At 64.7% G+C, this 21,920-nt stretch overlaps 1 protein-coding gene across 4 annotated transcripts in view; it reads right to left on the bottom strand.

The window, feature by feature from the left end:
- Positions 1 to 9,586: 9,586 nt before the first annotated feature.
- Positions 9,587 to 21,920, bottom strand: part of MGRN1 (mahogunin ring finger 1) — a 70,478-nt gene continuing 58,144 nt past the window's right edge. For 2 of the 4 annotated variants that reach the window (XM_075899123.1, XM_075899122.1), the window contains exons 9-17: positions 19,730 to 19,798; positions 18,518 to 18,677; positions 18,027 to 18,136; positions 16,238 to 16,461; positions 14,930 to 15,053; positions 14,247 to 14,292; positions 13,032 to 13,139; positions 12,190 to 12,234; positions 11,247 to 11,387 (exon numbers count right to left, since the gene is read on the bottom strand). In XM_075899123.1, the coding sequence (XP_075755238.1) occupies positions 12,194 to 12,234; positions 13,032 to 13,139; positions 14,247 to 14,292; positions 14,930 to 15,053; positions 16,238 to 16,461; positions 18,027 to 18,136; positions 18,518 to 18,677; positions 19,730 to 19,798 (882 nt within the window). In that variant the 3' untranslated portion in view covers positions 11,247 to 11,387; positions 12,190 to 12,193. Of the gene's footprint in view, positions 11,388 to 12,189; positions 12,235 to 13,031; positions 13,140 to 14,246; positions 14,293 to 14,929; positions 15,054 to 16,237; positions 16,462 to 18,026; positions 18,137 to 18,517; positions 18,678 to 19,729; positions 19,799 to 21,920 lie in introns of all 4 variants that reach the window. The other 2 variants (XM_075899121.1, XM_075899120.1) reach the window with 1 other exon arrangement.

Here is a 21,920-nt window from a genome sequence, read left to right as displayed (position 1 = left end):
AGGCAGGTGCGAGTGCCAGGCCCTGGGGTCCTCATCGAACTTGCCAGGGCACTTGCCCCTTCGGTACAAGGGGGAAAGCCGCTGTCCATTTGCAACCCAGCCAGGTGTCTTGTTGGGGCCCTGCCCTGCACCCTTGTCCCCTGCCCCCAGCTCTCTAGGGAGCCGTGGCCAGCAAGGGGCATGCTGCAGGGGAAGGGCTTGTCACTGCCCAGGCCAGTGTGGGGCCCAAGGCCTGTCACTGTCCCAAGGTTTTGCTAGGGTCAGCGCCACAGCACAGGGCAGCTGGGAGCAGGCAGCGGGTTCCGGGGGCCTGGCCCTTTTCTCCATCTCAAGCCATTCCCGGCTGAGGGAAAAGATGCAGAGCACCCGCCGTGTGGGGCGTCAGGCTGAAATCTGGCTGGGGCCACCTCAGCCCAGTGTGCGCTGCCCTCCCAGAGCAAAGGCTGTGGGGCGGGAGGGGGGGGGCATGGCCTGGTATGTGTGGGCGCCTCGTCTCTGGCCCCGCACAGCCGCGCACACGTCTGCCGTGGGGCTGTGCGCTGGCAAAGGCCATAGGCGCAGAGGGGAAGCCAGGCCCCAGCCACACCCCTTGGCCTCGGAGCTGCAGCTGCACCCGGGCCCGCAGCCCATTCTGGTGTCTGGTACCAATGCTGCAGACAGAGCTCTGGGGCTGCTGCCCAGTCCTGGCCCCCCCCCCCCCCCCCACTCCCCATGGCACGGTTTGGCCTACCCCGCTCAGAGTTAGCAGGAGCCAGACCCAGCGTGCCCTGGCACCCACAGAGCCCCAGCAGGTGCGGCCTTTTGAAGCTGGGCGCCCTAGATGAAAGCAGGGGGATGAATGGCATGAGCAGGAACTGGCTCCAACGCCCATCCAGGACAGCCAGCAGGTCCCCGAGCCGGGTGCTAAGGCAGCTGCCTTTCACCATTGGGAAGCGCTGCCTCCCCCCCAACCTCCTCCCTGGGGCTGCTCAGCTTGAAGGGTCAGCACATAGGCTATTGCTGAGGGGGCCCCCCAGAGCCAGGCTAGGCCTGGCACGTGGGGCTCTGGCAGGGGGCAGGGGTGCTGCCAGGACTCAGCCTGCCAGGGAGCCCAATCGCCTAGATCAGCTCATGGGCTGCAGCGACTGACAATAACTCACACTGCTGGGCGCTCCTGAGACACACTGACCACAAGCCTGGCTCCTGACTTCCTGAGGGCTGTGCCTCATTAGCCTGGGCTAGTTGCCCCCTTCTTATCCCCCTGCCAGGTACCCCATGGAATTGCATTTTGGGCAGTGCCACTTTTCGGTCAATCGTTTAATGAGCTGATTTACATATTTAAAAGAATAGCCACGTAGCCACACCCACCGCGGCAGCTGGCCAGGGCATGGGTGACAGCCTTGGTAACCTGCCCCTCCCCCCTGCCAGCCTGGCACAAGCTGGTCTGAAAAATCTGGGGGCAGTGGGGCATCCGTTCTGTCCCTTTTCGACCTTGGCCCCAATTGCCCTGTCTTTGCTGCCACCTCTTCTCTGACAACAGCCCTAGACCTACAAACCATGGGGCGGGATGTGCCGCTGCCCACCCCAGAGCTGGGCGCATGTTGTGACTGGGCTGCAGCAGGGTTGGTTTGGCTGCCACACAAATCAGGCCATGTGAGGTGCTGGGTCCTTGGTAGCCCTGGGCATGTGAGGTGCTGGCATCCCTCTGCCTCACCCAGGGTGCTGGCATCAGCAACCACCACCCCCGAGGATCAGGGTCAGGCCTCCACACTGGGAGGGGCTCATGCCAGGGCAGCTCTGGTTTCAGTACCAATTGAGAGCCAGGCCAGGCTGGGGGCCCCCACAGGTTCCAAGCCCAGGACCTAACGCTGGGCACAGGTCCCCGTTGGCACACACAGCCCTGGGCACTGTGGAGAGGCCTGTGGGGCCCAACCGGCTATCTTGTTGAATCCTCTGCGCTCCCCACACCCAGTGGTTCGAACCCGCATCTGGCTGGGTCTCCCCACACACGTCTCTACCGGGCATGGGGGTGTGCAAACCTGCAAGGGGGGCAAGTCACCTGAGCTGTTCACGAGTCACCAGCGCCAGCGAGATCAAGGCCCTGTGACTAGCCAGGCTGCACCCTGCAGTTCCCTCAGGCCGCTCTGAGCAGCTGTGTTCCCTTGGAGAGAGGGGCACTGGGGACCCAAAGGTGGGGGATGGAGTGATGCCTGGTCCCCTTTCTGCCAAAATCTGGGCCTGTGTGCCCCATATGGTGCCTCCCCAGCTCTCTAAGGCCTTTCCTCTGTCCTCCATGAGGGTGGCTCTCCGGTTGGACCCGCTGCGTGGGGCTGCCAGGTGGAATGCAGCTTGTTTGCACTCAGCCGTAACTGTCAATGTCACGCACGAGCGCCCGGGGCTGCATGGCGCGGGCAGCGGGCGGGAACAGAGCCCCGCCGGCGGGTTCTTCCCAGCGCTGGGGTGGGAGGGGAGGACCTGCACTGAGCCTGGGCACACAATAGCCCATTAACCCCTGGCTGCTGAGCTGGGGGACACGGCAGAAGACGGGCACTTGGTCCTGCCAGGAGGGGGTTGGGATCTGGTGAACCCTCAAGGTCCCTTCCAGCTTTAGAATTCAGTGATTCTGGTCCAGATTGGTAAGGGCTGGCAAGGGGCTGCCTGTCTTGGCTGAGAGGTAGCAGCTGGGCTGTATGTGTGGGGAGCCCTGGGCTGGGCTAGCAGGGGGCTGTAGGCGAGGGGCACTGGCAGAGCAGTGGGCTACCTAGGGCTGGACTAGCAGGCGGCTGTGAGGGTGGGGAAGCTCCATTCAGGACAGGAGAATGCAACTCTCTGGACTGAACCCGAACCTCTTCAGAGACAGGGCCCAGGGATTCAGCACCTGATACAGCCTCAGAGAGCAAGCTGTGGGCTAATGGGATACATCAGGGCCCCTCCATCACTCAGGAGTCTCAGCCCTGGGGCATTTCACGGCTCAGGTGCAGGAGCTACCCTAGCTGGGGGCGGGTGCAGGGAGAAGCGCCCAGTATGCCACTGTCCTTTTCATGCGGGAGGTCACAGTAACATGGGGTGCACTGGACTCTGGGTATTGGGGGGCACTAATGGGTCAGGGTGGGGTATTAGTGTAAGGCCCCTCACCCTGCCCTCTACTAGGCAGAGACCATGGGAGGGTTGCAGCTGAGAAGGGAAAGTGCCCCAGCAGCTGAAGGCAAGCTGCTCCCCCAAACCCACAGACTGGCAGCACACTGCCCTGCTAGAGCGCCCCCCATCTCCTTTCCCTTCCCTGTGCACCCCCCCTTCTTCTGTGTGTGCCTCCCCATTTGCTGTGTGTGTGGGGGGGCCCTCCATACGCCCCTCAGTGCATGCACAGCCCCCCTCAGTATGTGTGCCTTCCCCTCCCCCCGAGGTGTGTGCTTCCTCCCCATCCACCCCCCCCCCCCCACTCAGTGTGTGCATCTGCCTTCCTGCTTCTATTCTTTCCTCCCCGCTGTGTGTGCACCCCCTGGTCTATGCCCGTCCCCCACTTTGTACGCGTGCAGCCGCCTCCTCCCTCAGTGCATGCTCCCCCCCCCCCGCGGTGCGTGTCTGGGCTCGCCCGGCAGCGCGCGCCGGGTCTCAGCAGAGCGGCGCGTGGCAGGGCGCGCGGGAGCGGGCGGCGCGCGCTGTGCCAGGGCGGGAAGCCGGGCGAGGGGCGCTCGGTGCGAGGCGGGAAATGGGACGTCCCCTCAGCACGTGGCTCGCGAGGGGTCATTGGCCCAGCCCGCGCGGGGGGAGGGGCGGCTCCAAAGGGGGCCCGCGAAAAGCCCCCCCCCCCACACACACGGTCCCGAGCAAATGGCCGAACGTTTTGTGACTTTTTTTTCCATTAAAAAGTGTTTTCCCCAGACACGCGCCGCCTTTCACTGTGGCAGGGGTGGCTTGCCTGGACCCGCCCCGAGCTCAGCCCCCTCCCCCCCCCCACACACACGGGTCTGGAGCACACACACTCTACTAGGGGCAAGCGGGGCGGGGCGGGTCTTTCTCAGGCCCAGGGGTTGATTTTTTTGCTTCTCACTTGTGCAGCCCCTGACCGATTTGCCCAGGGCTCTGTGGCCGCAACCCAAGCAAACCCCCCCCCCCCACTAAGGGTTCCCAGCAGATAGAGCAGGGGAGGCAGGAACTGTCCCACAATGAGGAACAGAACGGATGTCCAAAGGGCGGCGTTTTGGGCACAGAGTGTGCTCTGCCGCTGGCTCTCCCTCCCACCTGTGCCTCTCCCCTTCCCCTCCCTCCGGCTGCCCTGGGGAGACAACATTCTGCCTTTCTCCCTGCTCTGCACCCTTGGCTGGTGCTGCTGGGCAGCCGTAAACGGCTGCCCGGCTCCGCCCCAGAGGTGGCTGCAGCTCCGTGGTGGGCAAACCGGTTTCTGCAGCAATTGCGGGTAAAGCGCTTTGGGGGATCTCAGGCCTAGAGAGGAACCTGAAGCAAAATCCTGGCTCGGAAAAGGCCCTTCGCTCTGGTCAGGGAGCAGCTGTTTCCTTCCTCTTGCTCCGCCATCCCAGCGTGCAGAGAAAGGAGCAGGAGCAATGGCCCGGGGAGGGGGCAGCCCACAGGGAGTCCCTCGGAGCCCCAGGAGGGCTAATTGCACGTTACCAGGCTGGTCATGTCAAGGACCAGCTGCTTGGGTTGCACCCATGTCAGCTCTCTGACCATATACTAGGGCTGCTGCTGCTGCCTGGCCCTGCGGGGTGTGGGAGTTAGTTACCCCAGCCTGGGAAGTGCTGGGAGCCCGGGGCTGGGGAAGGAGCATGCTCAGAGTGTGTCCGTAGCATGGCCGCAGTGCCCTGAGGACAGTGTGCTCACCCCAGCCCCACTGGGGACCCTGCCAGGCCCAGGGCAGAGCCCCTGAACTCAGCATGGGCTCCCCACACAGTCCCTCTTGGAGGGAGGGCTGGCCAGGAGATCCCCTGCCCTGTGGCCTTCCAGCTTCCAGGGGACATACAGTCTTGTCTGCCCAGGCTTGGCTGGGAGCCGGACTGCGCACTGCATGTTCCACTCTGGGTCCAGACCACCTTGATGCTCTAGGGAGCCCGAGAACTGCTACAGCCTCTCCCCAGGCGTCCAGAGCTGAGGCCTGGGTCCAGCTGCTCCCCACATGTTCTGATCCGGGTCCTGGGACCAGCCACTCCCCACGTGTTCTGATCCGGGGCCTGCGTTAATAGTTGGGCCATGGGCTGCCCTAGCACAAAACCACCCCGGATAGCTCTGGGAGTAGCTGGGATTTAATGAGGAGCTGATACAAGGCTGGATTGCCCCAGACATTGGCTTTCAGGGTCATCGTCCCTTTGAGTTCCCTGGGATTAATGAGCCAGGCAGCTGGCTTTTGGGTGTGATTTGGACAGGAGAGCGCCGCCCCCTGCCCGGGGAGAACAGGCCCCCCAAAAGCAGGGCTGGTTTTGATGAAAATAAACTGGTGAGTTAACAGGGAGCAAAATATGGGAAGAGAAAGAAGGAAGCAAAACCAAACTGGGCTTGTTTCCACCAGAGAAAAACATGTAGGAGAGGTGGGCAAGCACCTCTCAAGCACCGCCCCTGAGAGCGGGCAGAGGCGCAGGCCTAATGAGCACGGGGCTAACGAGCACCCTGCCAGCACCTTCTGCAGAGGAGTTGCTTGGAGAACAAGGCTCAGTAGCCCGTGTGCCTAACTAGCAGGGAGGGCCCAATGCAAGGGCCAGCTAGGCCCGCTGTCATGTGCCCGTCCAGCCAGCACAGGGGCCAAACCAGAGCTGCAGTAATGAGCGGCAGCTCTCTGGGCTTAGCAGACACCTGCTGACTTTGGGCCATGTCTGGCTTGTCCCCTCCTGGCTCTAGGCTGGGGGGCAGAGAAAGGCCCTGGGGCGCCCAGAGGCCCAGTTCCCCTCTCCCTACCCTTCCAGCCCCAGCAGGGCAGGTGAGAGTTGTAGGGAAAGTGCCGGGGCTGTCCATGCCCACTGGACCCTGACAGGTGGCCAGTCTGGCTCATCTCTGCCACCCCAGGGGAGGGGCAGGAGTGGCCCTGCCTGGCTGTTGTTAGGTGGCTTGTTTGGAGGCCTCCCTCCACCCCCACCTCCTCCTTCCCCTCTGGCTGGGGGCTTGGAGAGCAGGGGCCTTGCTTCCAGTGTCTCTTCCCTTCCAGCCCAGCCTTGGGGCAACTGGGGGGAGAAGCCCATGCACCAGCTGCATTGTGGCACCCAAGCCCCAGCTGGGCTCAGCCGCAGCAAAGGCGGCTGAGCCTGTGGGAGGGAGAATGGGGTCCCTGCCTATGCTGGGCCGGGGAGGCTGCAGGGAAACCAGATCCCTCCGGCTGCCTCTCCCTGCCCATTGTCCCTGGGCCAGGGGCTGAGACGCTTAGCACTGGGCAGGCTGGGGCTTGCCGCGCCCGCCCGGCTCCGCATTCCAGCCGCCTGGCAATTGCTCAGTGGGCGGCTCGTCACCTGGGCTCCGTGCCCCACACACGGGTCCCAGCAGCAGGGACAGGGCCGGGGGAGACGGCCTGAGGGGAAAGCTGGAGGCCCATTCCCCTGCCCATGGCTGAATCTTGCCTCATTCTCTGTCCTGGGGCTAGTTCAGGGCCCGCGGGGTCCCTGGGGAAGCTGGCTCCGAGGCCCCGGCCGGGGATGGGGGTTGTGGCAGGGTAGGAGAGGCAGTAGGATGCCACGGGCCAAGTGAGGACCCCCAGCTCTGGGTTGCTGAGGGAGCGATGCTGCTCGACAGGGATGCGGTGGAGCTGTGGCCCCCAGCCCTATCCCCCCACGTCCTCTCTGCTGTTTTCCCCTCCCACCTGCAGGGAAAGGGCCTTGTACAGAGCCCCCCCCCCCCAGCCAGTGCCGCCCACCTCGGCCCAGCCGCAGGGCCCACATGCGCCTTGCGGGGAGAAGGGCTCCCTTGGTGGGAGGGCGCTCAGACACATCAGCCAGCATACCTGGCAGAGCAAAGGGCTACAGGGCAGAAGGGCAACATGATCTCCACTTGTCCTCCAGCTGTCCATGAGGTGCCCCTCGCTGGCGTGAGACACCGGTGCCTGGTGCTCATCAGCATGGATGGTGGGTGAACCGTGGGCTTGGGGAGGCTAATTCCTGGCCTGTCCCTCCTGTCCCCTTCTCTGCTGAAGCCCAGAGCTCCTGCCTCTCCCCCCCCAACACTGGGCCACCTGAGTGTCTCCAGCCCCAGAGTGTCAAGCAGCATATTCGCCCGAGCACGGGGTGGTGTGCCCCCCCCAGCTCCAGAGCACTGGGTGGGCAGCATGAGCCACTGGCCACCCCACTAACCCCAGCCCCGGCCAAGGGGGAAGCTCCACAGCAGGAAGCAGCCTGGGGGTGGAGCGTGGTGGGGGCCACGCAGGACTGTTTGGGGAAGCAGTCTCTCTTGGGGTTCCCCTCCCACAGCCCGTGTGCACGAGATGCGACCCCATGCTGTTTGACACAGGCTGCAGGGTGGCAGCCATGCCAGTTGGAAATCCATAAGGGACGTTGCACCTGGAGCATGGAGGGGCACGTGCCCAGCCGTGGCAGAGAAGAGAGGTGGGGGCTCTGCGGTGATGGGCAGCAGGAGCCACGGGGAGCCCCAGGGCAGCAGCAAATATTTAAACTTGGAAGGCCGGAGCAGAGAAGAGCAGCTAGGCCGGTCAGTCCCGAGACAGGCCAGCACCATTCCGAAGGGCCGGGTGACGGCCACCGTCCTTGGGTGTGGCTGGCACCGAGCAGTTGCAGGCACAGGGAACTCCAACAACTGAATTCACACAAAGGCCCCTGGGGGGCACTGGTGTAAGGTCCCTGCTTGCAAAATGGCAACGTGAAGCCACACCCGGAAGCACAGACACAGGCTTGGCACAGCCTGACTCCAGCCTCCTGCCCTGCAGAAGTGCAGGCCTTTTAGAGCCAAATCCCATGGGGCAGGGGCCTGCTTGAGCTCCAGGTGCTGCCAATGTCGCTACCTTGCCACCAGCGCTAGCAACTTGTGCATTTCCCCAGTGAGAAAACTTGTCAAAGGGACTGGTGACAAACCTGGCGCCTTTCCCAGCCAATTTCAGCAAGTCAGAGACAGTCGCCCACGTGTTCAGTCACAAAATCATTAAGCTGCTCAACAGTGTGAATCGAACGCATGCCGGGCTCTTCTTACTGCTGCCTGGTGCACGCCCAGTCCCCACCGTCACCTCAACTGAGCATGAGCAGGGAACGGATTCCAGTAACGCGGTTGTTGAGCTGCTTGTGACTGTACTTGCCTGGTGGGGGTGTATCTGACTCCTTTGGAGTGCGCAAATAGCTACCTCTAGCGACATTTCAAGGTTTGTCTGTGACTCCCTGGTATGTGGAGCTGGCAACAGGTGCACTGGGACCATGCCGGGTGCTGCCACTGGCCAGCTACACCCCCACAGTGCCAGTCAGTGCAACCTTCACCACTACCACCCCTTGCCTGTTTGTGACCTTCAGTGCCAGCTTCCCCCACGCCAGTGGCTCACTGCACCATCTCCACACCACCCTCCACCCTCTGTTGCCTCGCCTCCCAAGGTCCTCCATTCTGCCCTTCCCGCCAGACCCAATGTACTTTGTGCCCACACAGAGCCCCAGCATTAGTGCGGCTTCAGTCAGGCCTAAAAGACTGGGGGGGAGGGGGGGCGCAGCGGCAAAGCATGGCTGGGCAATGGCCTGGTGCCAAGGGTATGTTATCTGGGCGCACATGGAGAAAGCTGCTGCCAGATCCCTCCTAAACCTCAGCCAAGGGCCAGCATGTCTAGTGGGAAGTTGCTGTGGTGGCCAGTGTCCATTTCAGAGCCACTCAGTCCCCAGCTGGCACAGGCCACCCCCAGCCCTGCAAGAGCCCCATACCCCCACCACGATGCCAGTGTTCAAAGGGATGGGTATAACCTGGGCAGGAGGGTAGTGGTGGCACCAGCAGGGCTTCCGGCAGCCTTGGGTGCAGCCGCCGTGACGTCTCCGCAGGCGGGAGAAGAGCGAGGTGGGCACAGGGCGGGCAGCGGCTCGGCGGCAGGTGGGCGCTGACACGACGGGCACCAGAAGCAGTTTCCTGAGGTCAGTGGGGGATGCTCTGGCTGCTCCTTTCTTCTCATGAAGCACCACCCGGGCCAGGCCCACAAGCTAGTCCAGCAGTGTTAAGTGTGGGGCCTGGGCCAACATGGCGGGCGGGGGCAGCCACCTCGTGCCAGCTGGAACAAGCCCGCTGCCTGGGCGGCAGGGACAGCTCCCTACCACCACGGGGCAAGCTGGCCTGAGGGGAGAGCGAGGGCCATGACTGATGGCCCACGCCCCACAGATGTAGGTCCTGCACACCCAGGCATATAGGGACAGCGGCTTGATGAGACAGGTGCTGTGTTCAGAGAGCGACAGTGGCAGGATGATGACCCCTTGGCATCCCTCAGCCTACTGCCACCCCCAGGCCACCCCGCAAGCTCCTAGCCCCCAGTGAGCACTGCCAGGGTGCGAATGCCGTGGGGCACGAAGCCGGTCCTCTGCCGACGGGGCAGTGGCTACCTGGGATGCAGCAGGGCTGGGAAGGGCTCAGAGCAGAGTGGGCTTGCTTTGCCAAGATGCCACAAACCCAAAGCTCGGGGCAGGCAATCACGCCAGGCAGAGGCTATGGCTCCACGGATTTATTACTATAAACAGGAACAAAGGGAGGAGCTGGCGGCACCGCGCCTGGCTCAGAAACCGGGGGGCTGCCTGACGGCGCTACACAGGAGCAGAAAACAGAGGGCGCAGCGGCCAACTGAAGCCGCTGGCAGCGCCCAGCAGCCATGCGCACAACCTTGCCTGCGGGGCGGCCTCGGGGGCAGCGCGCCCAGCCGAGACAGAAGACGCCCCACAGGGTCTGGCCAGCCCCATGGTGGGGGAATTCCCCACAGCACAGAAAGCAGGCACAAGGCACACGGCAAGGTCACTGCACTGAGCGACACGGATCAAGGCGGGCACAGGGGGCACCATGGTTACAGGCTATGTACACTAGGGGAACATGGGCCCTGCTTCAGGGCTTGAGTGCAGAGCATGGGTCTCCCGCATCCCCCACGCCGCCAGCCCAGACTGGAACCCTGCCCAGGGACCGGACCATGGCATCTCCCTCTGCCACATCAGGGCCTGCTCTGGGGAGGGGCCATCCCAGGAACACGAAGGGAGACTGGCCCAAAAACAGAGTTGCCCAAAGGCAGCAGAGCTGCATGGGGAACCAGGGCTGGTCTCTGGCCTGAGTTGGCTGCTACTCACAGGAGCCGAGGATTACAGGGAGGTTGCTGCTAGAGGCCTCTCATGCCAGAAATCCCACTCTGGGGGCAGGAGCCGTCCCAGCCACCCTGGGCGTTGCAGCATATGGAGTGGCTGGGCTCAAGAGACGCCAGGCCCCAATGCCACAGAGCCAAGCATTGAACTCAGCGCCTGCCCCCGCGAGCGGGAGAGAAGGGGGCCCCACAGCCTGGCGGTCAAACACACCCCCCCCCCCCCCGGCAGGGCGCTTGTGCCTCAGGAGCTGCCACCTGCAGGTGCTGACCGAGCAGGGTCCGCAGGGTGGCCGGCGGGCGTTGGCCAGGGCAGGGCAGGATGGGTGCTGGGTCCAACCTGGCACAGAAGCAGGGCACAGTAACAGCTGGCGGCTGAGCCAGGAGCCTTGTGGAGGGACAGGGAGGAAAGCGATATGCCCTGAGGCCCCTGCTGGAGATTTGGGGTCCACTGTCCTGTGGCCCCAGAGGGCCCCCCCACCCGAGAACAGCCAGGGCCCGGTCCCTCTGAAGGGCAGGGTGTGAACGCAGCCTCCCTGCTCTGCCCACACAAGGCTGCAGGGGAGCAAGCGCTGGCTGCAAACAATCAGGGGCCACAAACAGGCCAGGCTGCAATGCCACATGGGGCGGGGAGACAGGGGCTGACGGCGAGGGGCTACGAGGCCCACGTGAGCCTGGACCCCCGCAGGAGAAAGCTGAGCAGAGCCTGGCTGGCCGGGGCGTATTCACATGGGAGCACCTGGCTGGGAGCAGGCGTGTGTATAAAATATACAGGGGAGTGTCCTTCATTTGCACCCCCACCAGCTCCTCTGGGGCCGGGGGGTTAGAACAGGAAGCATCAAAACATCGTTAAAAACCAACCTGTGCCGGTTGGTGGGAGCGGCCGGTCCCTAGAGGGAAGTGGGCGGCAGGGCCCCTGGCCCCACCTTCCTCGTGCCCCGTGGACCGACGTGCAGAACACACGCAGGCCGGGGTCAGAGTGCCCGGTGGGGGCTCCGCGGAGAGAGGAGAGCTTGTGCATGCGGCGTGGACCGCAGCGGAGGCCCCCGCAGGCCTGGGTGGAGGGAGAGGCTGGGCGTGTCCGCCGGGCAGAGCCGGGGCTGCTCGAAGAGGAGAGGCTGAGTGGGGCTGTTGGCGCCATGGCTTGGAAGGGTCTCGGAGTCGGACGACCCTGAGGGGGGGGAAGAGAGACGCGTCACAGCCCTGGCTGGCCCTGCTGCCCGATGGCCTGGCTGGCTCCCAGGAGAGAGGGGATAGGACCCATGAGGGTTTCCTGCTCCTGCTTCTTGGCTTTGCTGATGAGCACACAAGCCCAGCCCTCTGCCCCAGCTCAGCAGCACGTGGCCCCAGAAGGCAGTGGGGCCCCCCAGCCCGTGGGAAAGCCCTGCACAGCATGAGCAGAAGCCAAGCTCTGATCTCGGGGGAGGAGGGGGATCCCCTTGGGCCTGGCCACTCCTGCTACCAGGCTGAGCAGCCCACATGTTGACAAGCCACTCCCTGCGGGAGCATGTGGCAAGGGGCATGGGGCTCAGCGGGGTAGGGACGGGGACTCCTCTGATCCTGCTCCAGCCGCGGTGGCTGGAGGTGCCGGAGTCGCAGGGAGCCGGGGGCTGGCTCCACCTCGCTCTCTGGGGGAAGAGGTACACGGGTCCTCGCCTCGGAGCCTGGCAGGGGCTGGGGAAAGGAGACTTGGGCAGGACACAAAGGAGGCACAAGCTGAGCAGTCCGGAGAGAGAAGCCCTGAACATCAGGCCCCTTAGTGTATGGGGTCTGCCAGGCCCTGCTCTGGGGCCCGCTACCACCACCCTGTGGCGAGGGGCAGCCACTGCACCCCCTGCCACCCCCCCCTCCCCAGCAGGGATGGAAGAAGGGGCCAACCTGACTGACACATGCAGCTAGTCCATGCCCCTCGCCCCCCATGCAGGCCTCCTGCTGCCCCATACAGTGCCCTGCGCGCACCAGGAGACACGTACCAGCTTACTCCTCTATCCCGATAGAGCAGGAGTCGGGGCCCAGCGCTGCCCAGGGCGGCAGGAGGGAGGCAGACAGAAGGAAGGAGACATTAGAGAGATGCTCAGAACAGACCATGACTCCACGGGAGAAAACAGGCTGCAACACCCACAGTGGAGGGGGCTCTGTTGGGAGCAGCTCCGCCCCGCGGCCCCTCCGGCACAGCGAGGGCACCCGGCCTGCCTGGAGAAGAGCCCCTGCCCCGCACAGGGCAAGCTGGTTCTGGGACGGGCCCAGCACAGGAGCCCTGCCTCACAGGACTCCCTGCTCAGCGGCCCCAGCATGGCAGGCCCCGCCTCGTCCTCCCGATGGAGGCACGGAGCAATCAAGCAAGAGTCTCTGGGCGTGCCCAGGGCCTGCTGCAGTGGTGGGAGCTCACAGCTGGAGCACCAGGGCCCGTGGTCAGATGCAGCCAGCACTAGAGGGGCGGGGGGCTCGGCCCGTGCAATGCCCCTCGACGTTGGGCTGCCCCCCAAAGAGCCGAAAGGAGGGAAGGGGGCTGGAAGCAGCAAGACAAAAGGGTGAGGGAGGAGGGGGGCAAAGGGAGAGGGGGGAGGGGGATCTAGGGCATTACCTCTCAGGAGCCCCGCTCACCCCCTGGCTCTGTGGGCTCATGGCAAGTGGGGGGGCTCTAGGGGGACTCTGGCTCTCCGCTGGGGAGGAGCTGCCTGAGGCACGGATCCTGGTGAGCAAGCTGCAAGCGGGGTGGTTGGTGGCGGCAAGGCCGCTCAGCCGGTCCCCTGGCCAAGCCGTGGCAGAGCAGCGGCCCCAACGAGCACAGGGATACCCCATGCCGGGCCGTTACCTGGCAGGTACACGTCCGCCGGGGGCTCGCTCTCCGACGGCGTCAGGCGCGGGTGCTGGCTGCAGCTGCTCTCTGGCAGGATGTCGTCCACGGAGGGCGAGCGGCTTCCTGGAATGAGCAGTGAGGGCAGACCGCTCAGAGCCAACGTTGCGTGCGGGGAAGGGACGGGGGCCCTGTGCTGCCCTCCCTTCTCGGTGCCCCACATGGCCCCTGCTGCACCGGGCCTGGAGCACCCACCCCGGGCTCTCCTCCCGCCCCAGCGAACGAGATCTGGGCTCTTAGCTGCAAATCCCCCACCCAGTGTTTGGGACGGAGGGGGTGCTGCCTGGCAACCAAGCGCCTCTGCCTCCCGCCTGCCAGGCAGCCAGAGCGGCAAAGGCCCAGCCTGAGCAGAATAGGGGAGACGTTTCAGTCACCGCCAGCTCCCAACCGACGCCGCTCCGCCCACAGCACCTGCCGGGCAAAGGCAGGTCTTAAACGCGCCCAGGAGCAGCGGAGCCCGGACAGCTCTTCCCACGAGAATGTCCACAATGTGCCCAGGGCAGGAACCCCAGCGGGGACCGGCCAGGTGCTGTGCCTGGCACAAGCACCAGGGGGCGCTCTGGCGCCAAGACCATCTCATGGAGCAAAGCCTGGGGTTGTGTAGACTCGGCGGCGTGTGGGCAGCGGTGCGCCAGGCTGTAGGGCGCTAGCCTGGCTAGCCGGCCATGCTCCCTCGTGCAGGGTCACGGGCGTCCTGCCTGCGTGGGGGAGGGTGATTCCTGGCTCCGGTGAGCGTGTCGCCGGCAACTCAGAGCAGCCGCTTGCGCGGGTCCCCGGGCTCCAGAAGCTACCCCGGCGCCGCTCGTTTTAGCTCCATCTGCACGTCCTGGCCACCACGGCTGCCCGCTCGAATGGGCCCAGCCGCCAGGCCCGTGGGGGCAGCCGGTACGCAGCAGGCCAGCACGCTGCACGTTTCCCCGGCTTGCCGCCCACGTGGGCCCTCGGCCGGGGGGAGTCCTGCTCGTTAGCCGTCACCTGACTCACGTTCCAAGGGGAACGGGGAACCCCGAACCCGGCAGAGGATCGAGTCCGGCCTGTGACCTCAGGCTTAGTCCGCGCCCCGGAGCACTGTGCCGAGGGATTAGAAGGGCAGTGCCAAGAGGCGAGCGAGGTCACTTCTCGCCCCAAACTCCCGCTCTAGGCTAACACGCCCCTGCTGAGGGCAGCACGTACCTTGGTGCAGGGACGATACCTCCTCCATTTCTTCAGCCGCCAAGCTCTGGAACAGAACAATCTGCTTAGGCCGACTCTGCCCCTCAGACTCCGTGTCCCGCCGGGCTGTGCCCGGGGTGAGGGGCTGCCTGGCTGACACCCCGATACAGCGTGCCCAGCATCACCTCCACTCTAGAACTGACTGGCATGCGGAAGGGGGTGCCCGCCTGCCCAGGCACCCAACGCCCTGCTGGAACTCCCTCGGGCCAGAGGATGACGGGTCCATCAGGCAGGCCCAGGCGGGGGCTCAGGGCTAAGAAGCTGCGGAGCCAATTGAGGAACTAGCCTAGATCTCACAAATGGTGCCACCCAGGAACCTTTCTGCAGTGGCTGGAGCGTCCCAGGCTAACAAAGCCCTTTTGGTGCCAGGCCCAGGGGGCTAACCCCTCCCCCCGTGGTAATTCGGGGTAGTGGTCCCCACAGTGCCGAGCGGGGAGGGGTGGGCAACATGGGAAACCCAAGGCACTGGGGTGGGCGTGAGAGCTGTGAGGCTAAGGGGGGGGGGTGCGGGTTGGGGCTCCCCGGGAGCGGATTGTGGGCTCCACCCCAGCATGCACTGCAGCTTGCCTGAAATCCCCCCCGCCAGCCCCGCAGTGGATGCCAGGGACTGGCTAGTGCCGAGCAGCATGTGGGGTGGGACTTACTCCAGGCGAGCTGCTCTCCCGCAGCACCAGCTCAGCCCCGCTCAGCGCCGGCTGCGAGTCCGAGTCCTCCGAGAGCTTCTCCTCGTCCTCTTCGTGGATGGGCGAGGAAGGGGATCGCAGCGCACTGGGGGGGGGGGGGAAGAGGGGGCGTCACGTTGCCACAAATGCAGAAACTTCCCTTCCCGTGGCACCTCCCGGCCGGCAGACGCGCAGGAGTGCGGGCCAGGGAACGTGCCAGCAGGAGCTTCCCTCACGCAAAGAGCCACAGGGGCCTAAGCAGCCGCTGCGAGTGCTCTGAACCCGGGTGCGTCCCATCTGAGTCCCACGCCACTCGTCACCGGCACAGACCCCGCGCCGCAGGGCGATCCAACCCCGCATTCCCAAGAGCCCCAGCCGCCTCTCGCAGGGCCTGGCAGGGCCCCGCTTCCCCAGCTGGCCTCCACGTGTGGAGGGGAGGTTCAACTACAGCCCTGGGCTTGGAGGGTCACAAAGGACGCGTGGGCAGGAACTGGGGGTGCAGGCCAGGCCGGAGGCGAGAGCACGGATGCAAACCCAGCTGGAAAACCAGCGATCCCAGCCCCCCCAGGGCACAGGGACACCCGGCAGCCTGTGACGCGCGGCAGGAAGGCTCCTCCCAAAGACAGCGTGTTTATGGACCACGGCGGTGGCCCCCCCCAGTGGCGCGTGCTGCAGCCCAAGGAGACGGAGGCGGAAGGCCCTCACCTCGAGGAGGTGTGTAGAAGGCCCATGCAGGGAAGAAGCCCTGGGGGAGGGACGTTTCCAAAACAAGCAGCTGCCACCAGAGCCAAGCCACGTGCTATGGGTGGGGGGCCGTGGAGCAGTGGCAGCGACGACAGTGACGTGAACATGCGGAGGCCGTGTGGCCAAGAGCCCGCTGGAGAGTCAAATGCCCTCCCCTGGGGATGCTCCAAAAGGGATTCAGAGCAGGTCATGCATCTTCTGACGGGCACGGGCCGTGTCCAACCCGCCTGGCACGCTGCCTCGCACACCGCCCAAGAACTGGGCTCCATGATGCCTTGGCTGCACTCGACGTGGCAAACAAGGCGACGGTGAACCACCACGGCCCACAGAGCTCCCAGGAGAGGAGACAAGGGCTAAGGAGAGAGGGGCACAGAGCCGCCAGCGAACCCGCTCTGGTCCCAGTCTGGCACCGGCTGGGCGCAGGACCCTGCACAAACCCTGGCAGAGGTGACCCATGGAGGGAAAAGACCTGCCCCTTTGCTGCTACATGCTGGGAAGGACCCAAAGGGCCCCCCGGGAGGAGCAGGCCCTGCTGCTGGGGCTGACCTGTCTGGAGATTTGCTCCGCTTGCTCTTTGCAGGGCCGCTCTCCACGGCTCTGTCGATCCCGGCCAGCGGCCGGCCGGCCGGGGGCAGCCCGTCCACCACCCCGCTGTAGCTGATTTCTTCGTACAGAGGAGCGGAGGGGATGGCCGGGGAGATGGAGCGGAGGCCGTTCAGCGCTTCCAGCAGCGAGATGGGCTCGTAGCCGGGAGGGATGTTGTCCGTGCTCTGCAGGGGAGGGCAGCAGGGCTGATGTCAGGCCCAGCGTGAACCCGGGAGCCCAGCTTCATTCCCCACACAGATCAACGAAGGGTTCATTCAAAGGCGCCAGCGCGGCAGCTGGGGGAGGGTGCTTTGGGCACGAGGAGACCGCGAAGCCCTGCAGGTTCGCACGCCCTCGCCCGCAGCGCGCTCGGACATGCTCCTGAGTCCTGGTGAGTAACGTGATCAAACCCGCTCATGCTTCCCCTCGCTCCCTTCCTGCTGGGGAGGAGACAGGGCTCACTCTGGGGGGCTCCCAGGGACATTCACGATCGTATTTGAAACGAGAATTTTTCTTCCCCGCATCACTCCCAGTGGAGCCCGTTCCCATGGGCAGAGCGATCGAACCTCACCGCCTCACTCGGTGTGGGGCTGCGTGTCTGCCTGACGCAGCCGCGCTGGCTGCCTCGGCACTTCTCCCAGGCTGCAGGGGACGGCTGGGGGAGAGCCGGTTGTAGCAGAACTTTTACAGTCCCCCCCCTCCCCCACGAATGTTCCTGTCACAGCTGGGGAAACAACTGCCCACGAAATCCCAGCTTGGCTGCTCCCCGGTGTCCCAGTGCACTGCCTGCCCTTCCAAGGAGCAGCGACTGGCCGAACAAACCTGCTCTTTGCCACGCTGGGCAGGAAGGGTCCTGCCCCCTCACCCTTCGCCAGGCAAAGCGTCGGGTCCTCGCTTTGGGCTGGGAATCGGCCCCAAGACCTTTTTTTCAACTGACACTTGCTCAGTTGAGGGCAGGGAGCGACTCAGCCCCAATTCTGCCTCCTGCCGCCCACTTCTGTAGTGCCCGGCCCTCGCCAGCAATGCCCAGGCTGGGGGCTTCCATTTTAGAGTCAGCAAAGGGGTGGGCCAGGAGGCTGGGAACCGTGTTTACACCTGCGGGCCCCGGGAGCTTGGTGCCCACCATGAGCAGGCATCGCAATACTGAGAACCAGGGAGCAGCTCTGAGGAGCGCACTGGAATCACCTCCGGCTCCGTCCCTGGTGGGCTCAGCGGGCACAGCCGGCAACGCTGCACAGGACAAGCCCCCAACGGGGCCGGGAGATCGCGCATCCCACCCGTGCGCTAGCCCTGGTAGGGAGGGGAGCTTCCCGGGAGAGGGTCATGTCCAGGGTAATTACCCTGCACCTGGGCACACCTGAGGGGAGTCCGGCAGCCAACGGCCTCCCCACAACACGAGCTGGGGATGCGGATTTACCCCCGCGCTCACACTGCACCACTCCCCTGCCGGACGGGCGCTGCATCCCACGTGGGCCAAGGGAGCCTCGTCCCGCTGCGGCCCAGGGTGGCAGTGCCTAGCTAACAAAGGAGCAGAGACCCGGCCTGGAATGGCTGCAGAGCCCTGACGCGAGAGGCAGCAGCCATGGGGAGGGCTGCTCCCAGCTAACGAAGGACTCAGCAAGAGCAGGTTTGATCCAAGGCTCTCTCCCAATGCAGCTCAAGGGGCCAACAGCCCCAGGCCAGGCGAGACGGAGACCCGCCCAATCGCCACTCCCAGGGCCTGCAGCCAGCCAATGGGCGCAGTACGTACCGAGTGCTCATCGTGGTCCATGCTCTGGGCCAGGACGGGGCTGAACGAGACGGGGGACAGAGCCCCGGGCTTCTTCCTCACGGCGCGGATCTGCAGCAGGGCGCGGAAGGCTGGGGTGAACAGCACACGGGTGAGTAGCCAGCCAAAGCAGCCTGTCAGACCCCTTCAGGTCCCACCGGCTGAGGGGAAAGCTCAGCCTCCAAATTACTGCCCCACAGCAAGTTTCCATCCATGTGCAGAATAAATTTTGTTCTGTGCACTGAGGCATGTGCAGCTGTGCACCACCCACAGACACACATGCTGCCAGCTGTGGGCGCTCTGCCAATCGGCTGGGCGACACCTGAATCTCTCCTGAGCAGCCACCCAAGCGCTCAGCTCACAGGCACCGCTGCAGCCCACCCACGATCCCAGGCTCAGACCAGTGTTTCGTGCTGCTGGCAGGCCAAGCCACCCTGGCCCAGTGAGCCCCGCCCACCCCCAGGCCTACTCACGCAGCCGGCAGATGGGGCAGTTGTTGGCCTGGTAGCGCAGGGTGTCGGCGCAGGAGTTGCACAGGCAGAGGTGCCGGCAGGGCAGGATGAGGGTGTCGCGCAGGTCGGACAGGCACACCACACACTCGTTGCTGTTGTCGCTGTTCTCGTCGTCCGAGGGCTGTAGCGAGGGGAGGGGCAGCACAGGTGACTGCGGGGGAGGAAGGGCCCTGGCAGCACCGAGAGGGGAGCCGGCTCAAGGGGCCGCAGTCCCCGCACCAGCAGCTCCATCGGTTTCACTCCCCCGGGTGGTGCGGAGAGGCTAGGACGGACGCCTGACCTGAGCCAACGGCCGCAGGCTGAAACTGGGCACATTCGGCTGGGAAGCCTGCCAGACGGTTTCCAGCCACTGGGCCAATTTAGCAAAGGTGGTGCCGGATTCCCTAACGCCCAGGCCAGACGCTCTGGGAAGGATTTGGGGGCCTGCATCACACAGGAGGGGACCCCAAAGCTCCTGTCCAGTCTTGGAATCAAGGGGGGCAGCCTCTCTGCAGCTTTGGGGAGCACCTGCCTGCAGCAGGCACGGGCCAACACAGCTGGTGCCTATGCCCCACGTGCAGCCTGCTCGCCCCGCCCCAGGGCAGAGAACCAGGGAGCTCGAGCCGGTTTTATTCCCAGCCTCTCTTTTCCCTCATCCTCTGCCAGGAGCTCCCCACGGCTCCCGCAGCGCCTGTCCTGCTCTGCTGGGTCTGCAGGGACACGTCCTGGGGAGGGAAGGGGCAGCCCCAGGCTGCAAGGGGAGTGGGGAGGCAGTGAGACCCACCATGGCCTCTTGCTGATTCACACACGCTAATTCCCAAGCCTGCAGGTAGCCCAGGGAGCACGGTGCATCAGAACCCAGCCCTTAGCAGCCACCCCCCAGGGACGCAATGCAGATCCCCCAGGGCCTCAGGCTGCTGCAGGGAGTCCCCAGCCACGTGTGGGGAGGGGGCCTCACCCGGCCCCTGGGGGTAAAACTGCTGGACTCGGGGCTCTGTTCTACAGCTCCCAGTGACCCTGGGGGAGGCCATCCAGCCCAGCGGCCCCAGGCCCTCCCCTTGCTGTGGCGGCCGCGAGGGATGGGACCCTGCCCCGTACACGGCGTGTAAGCCAAGGAGAAGCCAAGGCAGGGGGAAGCGCGGCCGTGCCCCACGGGGCCCCGCACACTGGAGACGGGGCTCTAGGCGCCGGTACCTTTGTCTCCTGGTTGTTTTTATTCTCGATGCCGTAAATCTCCTGCAGCAGGTAGCTCACCCGATCCACCTGGGGGAAAGGGACAGCGCTTAGCGTGGCAGCTCCATCCTCAGTGGTTCCAGGTTAGACTCGGAGCCAAGGGAGACAACGGGCTGGCCCCGGCGCCATGCCACAGCTGGGGGGAGAATGATGCCTGGGCAGCGCTGAAGGGGCACCGATCTACACAAAGTCTGGGGGGGCCAGAGCCCAGGAGAGCCCCCCCTTCACACTGGGGGGGCTTCACAGAGGGGGGTCCGGAAAAGGGGGGCCCAGGGGTCCATGGCCCCACCACATTTAAAGGCAGTGAAGCCATTCCCAGCAGAAAGGGCAAGTGATGTGGGGGGTTGGGCATATGGGGAAGGGGCGGGGCCACGGTCCCTGTGCTGGTGACCCCCTCTGCTTATCTCCTTGGCTTCAGCACTGGCTGAGAGGCAGAGCCGGCCCAGCGGGCCCGTCAAACACAGCTGACACTGCACTTCAAACGGCACTTGGTGCCTGCAATGGACACTGCAGGTCTGGGCCCCCCTCAGGATCAGGCACTCCTTGGCGGCTCGGCTCTCAGCCTGGACGGCCCTGCTGAAATTCAGAGCGTCCGTCCCGACGGCGCCCAGGAACGGCTGGCCCAGCACAGCAGCAGTGCCCCCACGCCCGTTCCTGGCCTGGGTGTTCCGCCTGCAGACACACGTCGGCAGAGGCTGAGAAACGGGGCTGCACAGAAAGTGACCTTGGGCTGCTGCGCAGCGCTCCCCGTGCCCTGAGAACGCGCCTACCCAGGCGCTCAACTCCTTGTGCATCTCCACCAGCAGGGCCGGGACTGGGTGACTGCTAGGAAGTCACCGTAGCTGGGATGGAAGCGCTGCAGCTGCCGCGCACCCCGGGCCTCGCCGCGTGCCCAGCCTAGCGCCCTTCCCCATGAAAACCCCCGGAGGAGGATCAGCTTGTGCTGGGAGAGGGCCCGTGTGCACTAGGTCACAGGTTCTGGCCCACCTCGGGGAAGGTCTGAGGCTGTCCATTCCCTCACCGGGGAATTGTGGGGGGCACCATCGGGCAGCTGCAGGGAGGGGGCAGAAGAAAGGCTCGGTGCTGAGAGCCATGGGGGGACCTGCCAGGCGGGGCTTCTCCCGAGGAGGCCTGGGGCAGCCCAGGCCTGTGCAGTGTCATCTCACCGCTATGCTCCAAAGCACCACAGTAACGGACACACCCGCCTACCCCTGCTCGGTGGCTCCTCCGAAAAGCAACTCTCCTGGCTCCCCGCTGAAGAGCCAGAAGGCTTGGACTCCGCCGCCCGCTGCCCAGGTGAATTTTGCACCTCCAGCCGCTAACAAGAACTCGGTTGTTTGAAGGGCGGTGTCAGACGCGGCGCAGCGGGAAGCAGCCCATGTGGGCTGCGCAGATCAAGGCTCCGTCCAGCTGGACAGTTTAAAATGCGCCGACTCACGGCCAGCAGCCCCCTCCCCGCTGCGTTTCAGGGCAGTGAGGTGGAGTCTGGGGTGTAAAACCCGCCCCAGTGGCTCCCAGCCCGCGGCTGGAGAGTTTTAGAATCACTGCGCGGGAGCCGAGCGCTTCACAGTTCAAAGAGGCCTTGTTCCATCCTCCCGACTCCTTGGGCGGAGGGTGCCGGTGGATGGAGGCGCGGGCACTGGACTTCGAACAGGGGGATGTGGTCCCTATCTTGAGAGGTCTCTAAAATGCAACGGGGGACCACAGACCAGTTAGAAATAGGAGGCCCATTCAATTGGGAAATCCCCTCTCCAGCAAGGCAGAAAGCAACTCTTGCTGGAGAGACCTTTTGCAGTAATTAGTACCCTGCCTCCAATCTAGAAACTCAGCTCAGATCATGAGCTGCAGCCCCTCCATCGCAAAGGGCTTACAGAAAATCCATCTCTCTCTCTCTCATATATTTCCCTCCACTACTTTTCAGCTCATTCTATGCACCTGGGGATCAGGCCAGCACCTGTCTAGTTTCTGCGCGACTGTTCTCTCGTAGGAATAGCTTACGGGTCTATTTTCAAAGCCCGGGAACCCGGCGGGAGGAATGCGTAACTCCTAGCTGTTACGAGCTGGGGAGGAGGGGCCAATTCGGAAGGCAGAGAAGTGTGTGAGCAAGGAGAGAAAGACAAACACACTATTCCCCAGCAGGACTGGGCTGTGG

This window comes from Pelodiscus sinensis, chromosome 16, assembly GCF_049634645.1.
Source record: "Pelodiscus sinensis isolate JC-2024 chromosome 16, ASM4963464v1, whole genome shotgun sequence".
NCBI lineage: Eukaryota > Metazoa > Chordata > Testudines > Trionychidae > Pelodiscus > Pelodiscus sinensis.
This window is presented reverse-complemented; position numbering and strand designations above follow the sequence as displayed.